Source organism: Gavia stellata, chromosome 10 (genome assembly GCF_030936135.1).
Source record: "Gavia stellata isolate bGavSte3 chromosome 10, bGavSte3.hap2, whole genome shotgun sequence".
In the NCBI taxonomy this organism is placed as follows: Eukaryota; Metazoa; Chordata; class Aves; order Gaviiformes; family Gaviidae; genus Gavia; species Gavia stellata.
In genome coordinates this window covers 13,883,240-13,888,551 of record NC_082603.1, presented here as the reverse complement: position 1 = coordinate 13,888,551, position 5,312 = coordinate 13,883,240, and the positions used below count along the sequence as shown (strand labels likewise).

The 5,312-nt window shown below is 42.7% G+C and overlaps 1 protein-coding gene across 1 annotated transcript; it reads left to right on the top strand.

Annotated features, from left to right (window-relative positions):
• On the top strand, positions 1–5,032 carry LOC104250736 (pancreatic alpha-amylase). The gene is made up of 10 exons (XM_059821756.1): positions 1–168; positions 768–914; positions 1,120–1,317; positions 2,042–2,272; positions 2,706–2,839; positions 2,931–3,053; positions 3,167–3,266; positions 3,478–3,599; positions 3,709–3,834; positions 4,843–5,032. Exons 1-10 carry the CDS (start codon positions 1–3, stop codon positions 5,030–5,032), a joined length of 1,539 nt encoding a protein of 512 aa, XP_059677739.1.
• Positions 5,033–5,312: the final 280 nt, after the last annotated feature.

Below are 5,312 nucleotides of genomic sequence, written 5' to 3'. Positions count from 1 at the left end.
ATGCAAGTCCTCCTCCTACTTGCAGCTGCAGGGTTTTGCTGGGGGCAGTACAACCCCAACACTCAGGCTGGGAGGACGTCTATTGTACATCTCTTTGAATGGCGCTGGGCTGACATTGCTCTTGAGTGTGAACGCTATTTAGCTCCTAATGGATTTGGAGGAGTTCAGGTAAGTTGTTTCCTGTAAGTAGGTAGGAAAATGAATTGTAGCATTCATTAATAAATCGAAATGCCTGAATCAGAGACAGCCAGTTCCAAGTAACTTTGGTGTTGATAAGGGGGGAATGAAAGTAGTAACTGCTGTTAGACGCAACCCTAGATCTTGCAGGGACAATGAATGATATTGTATCTCTAGCAGATCAGTTACAAAGGGGCACGCTTTCCTCTGAAACACTTCCCCTGCAAAGCTAAGTTTTCCTCTTTACCTTGTTCTGAGGGCAGTGCATAAGCATTGAGTTTTGGCTTTCCTAAGGATGTCACTATTTTAGGTAAAAATAATTGCTGTGGCTTCAGCCCTCCCATGTGCGTGTCCTTGAAAGCAGGTCCATGCTGGACCTGGGCAGCCCACAGGAATAAAAGAAAACTTCTTTCTCACCAGTCTACAAGATGGACATCTCACAGTCCTGAGCTTATACTGTGGGAGAGAGAGACTGGGTTAAGTGCTAGCCTGCCTCTGAGGGCAGAGGTGCTGAGTGCAGATTTTGCCCTTAAGATGTTGAAATTAAACCAATTGATTTCTTATCAAAAAGTACATAATTTCATCTGCAGGTTTCACCTCCAAGTGAAAATATTGTCCTTACTAACCCAAACAGACCCTGGTGGGAAAGATACCAGCCCGTCAGCTACAAGCTCTGCACTCGATCAGGAAACGAAAATGAATTCAGAGACATGGTGACCAGATGCAACAACGTTGGCGTAAGTGCCTTGAAAATCTGTATCTGATATGGCATGAGGTGCTGTTTCAGCTGAGGGAAGTTACTGCTGCTGTCCTCAAAGGAGGCATAAACTGAGAATAAACCGAAGGGGGAAAAAGATTGAATTAATAGTGATGTGGTAAAGCTCTGGCTATCACTTCACCATCATTACAAAATGTACTGAAATGCACTTATTGCTTTTCCAGGTTCATATTTATGTGGATGCTGTTGTCAACCACATGTGTGGGGCTGCGGGTGGCTCAGGCACCCATTCTACCTGTGGAAGCTATTTTAATGCTGGGAACAGAGATTTTCCAGCTGTGCCGTACTCTGGCTGGGATTTCAATGATGGCAAATGTCACACTGGAAGTGGAGAAATTGAAAATTATGGTGATATGTATCAGGTAAATTTCTCTGGCAAAAGTTTGAAATATTTTTCCTTTTTTTTTTTTTTTAACCTGCTGTGTAAACATTACAGTAAGGCCAAACAAAGGGAGTAGTTTCTCACAAAACCTGTGCTTAGACACCTGCCAAGTGAATGACGTAGTGAACATAGGTACAGGAAAGGTACTCATGGTGCAAAATATTTTAAGTACTGAGAAATCAAGAACCCTCCCCATATGTTTCATGTAGGGATGTGCAGGGGTTTGCTCCTGAAATGAGCCCAGTGTACTCAGCTCAGCCGGTGAGCTCTTTCTTATAGCTTATAAACTCAGCTGATCTTGATAAGGAGCCCCCTTGGAAAATTGATAGCAGTGCAAGGTGGTACCCTGGTTGAGCAACTTACTTTTTTTGTAGATGGAATGTATGTCAGTTCTTCCCTAAGGTTACTGCTCTTCCTTTGGCCACTTTGCAACAATACACCATGCCTTTTCTCATCCTCAATTCTGATGACATCTGCACAGGGAGGTGATGTCCTTCACCAACTGTCGTAACTTGAGTATTGAGCTGTATAGTAAATTTACCTAGGTCTTGGTGCAGAGCTTGGCATAACTCTTCTGTGCAAGCTAGATATCCAAACAGAATTGATTTTATGGCTCAAAACATGCAAAGATTTCATTGAAAGATTTTACAAACTGACAGAGTGGCACCACAAAACTTTTTGTTTTCTTTTTTTTCATTACACAGGTCCGGGACTGCCGCTTGGCTAGCCTTCTTGATCTGGCTCTGGAGAAGGACTATGTACGCTCAAAAGTTGCCGAGTACATGAACTATCTCATTGATATTGGTGTAGCAGGCTTCCGAATTGATGCTGCCAAGCATATGTGGCCTGGGGACATAAAAGCATTTCTGGACAAGCTGAAAAATCTAAATACTAAATGGTTTTCCACAGGAACTAAACCTTTCATTTACCAGGAGGTAAATGTTTATTCATTTTATTTATTTATTTATTCCGTGTTTATTCATTTCTGTTTGTCTTTTTCTTTGTCTTTGTCTTTGATATCTCTTTTACATTCCTCCTTCAGAGGAATGGTGGTAATATATCTTCGTTGAACTTTACCCCAGAAAGAGCTAGCCATTTCTTTGGAGCAGCTCTGCAGACATAAGTAGTTTTGCTTATTAAAAATGCCTCCACAACAGACTGTCATTCAATTTTACCTTTTCTTTCTTCAATGATGTTTTAATATGTGTCCATCATGTATTATACTGACTATGGGTTGATCTACACAGCAGAAATAAACACGCTTGAATATTTTTTATCTCAATGTAAAGGAAGAATTGAGGACTGTACACTGCATTTTTTGTCTCTGTGAGATGAGAACGGATGCACAGTTTCTCCTTTGTGTACCAGGTAATTGACTTGGGTGGAGAGCCGATCAAAGGCAGTGAGTACTTTGGAAATGGCCGAGTAACAGAATTCAAGTACGGTGCAAAACTGGGGACAGTGATCCGCAAGTGGAACGGAGAAAAGATGGCCTACTTAAAGTGAGTATGAACGTCTTGTTACTTAGCTGGGATACATACGCTGGATGCGCCGGTTGACAGAGTAGCTTCAAGTCTTTGTGTTTTTGCCTAGGAACTGGGGAGAAGGCTGGGGCTTTATGCCTTCCGATAGAGCCCTGGTCTTCGTGGATAATCACGATAACCAGCGGGGGCACGGCGCCGGTGGAGCTTCCATTCTAACCTTCTGGGACCCCAGGTAAGGGATTGCTCTTGTCTGGGTGATGCTTCTTCCTTTTGCTTGTTTGTCCATCTGTTCTCTGGCATGGTTTCTCTCTCCACAACTCATTACTTTTTTTGTCTCTCAAACAGGCTTTATAAAATGGCAGTTGGTTTCATGCTTGCTCATCCATATGGGTTCACACGTGTGATGTCAAGTTTTCGCTGGCCAAGATATTTTGTAAATGGACGGGTAAGCTTGTAATGCTGAAGATAAATTCATGGTGAATACGGGTCAGAAGAGGGCCAGAGAAGCAGTCCAGTGCATTTAAATTTGTTAAGGGATTTCTCTGTCCCATGTTGGAACTAGCAGGTGGTAATTTGGTGCTCCAGCTAGCTTTTCTCTACAGATAGGCTCTCTGCGTTTTCAGTAAGAAGTTTTAAACTTCTCTTTTTAATCACAGGACGTCAATGACTGGATTGGACCACCAAGTAACTCGGATGGATCAACAAAGCCTGTTACAATCAATGCAGACACCACCTGTGGCAACGACTGGGTTTGTGAGCATCGCTGGCGCCAAATAAAGTAGGACACGGTGGAGAAAAAATAAGTGAAAGCAGTTGCCTTTGCTTCATGTTCCTCGGGGTTTTAGAGCTCTTGCAGCCACAGTGACAGCCATTCCTTGCATTTTCAGGAACATGGTTATCTTCCGTAATGTGGTGGACGGTCAGCCTTTCTCCAACTGGTGGGACAACGGCAGCAATCAAGTAGCTTTTGGCCGTGGTAGTAAAGGCTTCATCATTTTCAATAATGATGACTGGTAAGTAAGAGAGCAATAAGAGAATAAGCAGAGAAAGCTTTTAAGGTGTTACGAGCTCCAACAGAGCTTTATAACAGATGCTTCCTCTGTCTTTGGTTGTTGGCAGTTTAAACTTCACATTCTCCACTCTACCAGGAGCAGTCTTCACTGTCTGAGCTTAGGCCTTGTACTGTGCTCTTGCTGTTTCCCAGTTCCTGGAGTTGGCTGTATCACTGAAGAGCATGGTCAGCCAGCACCATCTGAACTTACAGAAACGAGGGAACTTGGTGATTCGGGGATATGGTCCAAATGGCAGTTTTAAAAACTGTGTTGCAATCTGGTATGCAAGATTGAGATGATTTAGAGACCAGGAGTGTGTCGGATCTGTAATAATAAGTAGATTGAGGTCGTGAGCAATTTGAAGGATGTAGTGGTTGAGTTCTCAGTTAACTTTGTCTTCAGCCTACTGTGCTGTCCATCACAACAGTTCCTTTTGGACATCCTGCAAAGACTTGAGAGGAGTTTTGTTAGGGCTGACAGTTTTTTAGGCTATTTTGGTGTGTTCTTCTAAGGTACTGTCATGTCAGGAGTGCAATATCTGTGTGGAATCTGGCATTTCTCAAGTAGCTTTAAGCTTCTTAAAAAACAGGTTACTAACAGATACATTTCCAAGAACTTGTAATGGGATAGTCTGAAAAAGCTAACTGGGGTTTGGCAGGGAAAAGAGAGCCCAATGGGTGAGACTGTGTCCCCAGAGAGAAGCATAATGTCCCTCAACAGCACTACTGATGGGAAGAGAAATGTCCTCTTCTGATGAGAGTGATCACTACAGCCTGAGGTAGTCACGCAGTTGCGTGCCAGGTCTAGAGATCCAAAACAGGAGCATAGGGAGTGAAGCAGGGATAGGATCTGAAAGTTCGTACTTTACGTTGCCCTTCAAGGTAAGCATCAGGTTCAAAAATCGTTACCCAGTTTGAAATATCTGCTTTGAAAACAACTGATAAACTGTGTTCATTTATTTTCACATAGGAATATGAACGTCTATGTGCAAACTGGACTGCCTGCTGGTACCTACTGTGATGTTATTTCTGGACAAAAGGAGGGCAACAAATGTACTGGAATACAGGTGTATGTTTCTGGTGATGGCATGGCTAATTTCCAGATTAGTAACAATGCTGAAGATCCATTTGTTGCAATTCACGTTAATGCCAAGTTATAACTCGGGAAAAATGTCCTTCTCCATTTGGTCTGTGCATTACTGTTTCCCCCATATGTGATTCCCTGGTATTCGAGCATAAGTGATTCTCTGTATCCAGTGAATAATAAATGGCAATCTAATGGAAGAGTAATGCTTTTTCTCTTAATGAATTGGATTGCAACTTTATCACGTCATAAGCAGTGGCAATGCAGTGGTGGATTTTAAGGCAATGCAGCACTCCATTTCCCACATCACAGAAATACGGGAGAAAATCCCCAAACCAACACCTGGGTAAGTAAAA

Bases quoted from the DNA above. Each gene is read 5' to 3' on its own strand.
- LOC104250736 (XM_059821756.1), top strand. From the start codon at position 1: ATGCAAGTCCTCCTCCTACTTGCAGCTGCAGGGTTTTGCTGGGGGCAG. The intron at 169-767 runs GTAAGTTGTTTC...TTTCATCTGCAG, and splicing joins ATGGATTTGGAGGAGTTCAG to GTTTCACCTCCAAGTGAAAA. The intron at 3,267-3,477 runs GTAAGCTTGTAA...TTTTAATCACAG, and splicing joins GATATTTTGTAAATGGACGG to GACGTCAATGACTGGATTGG.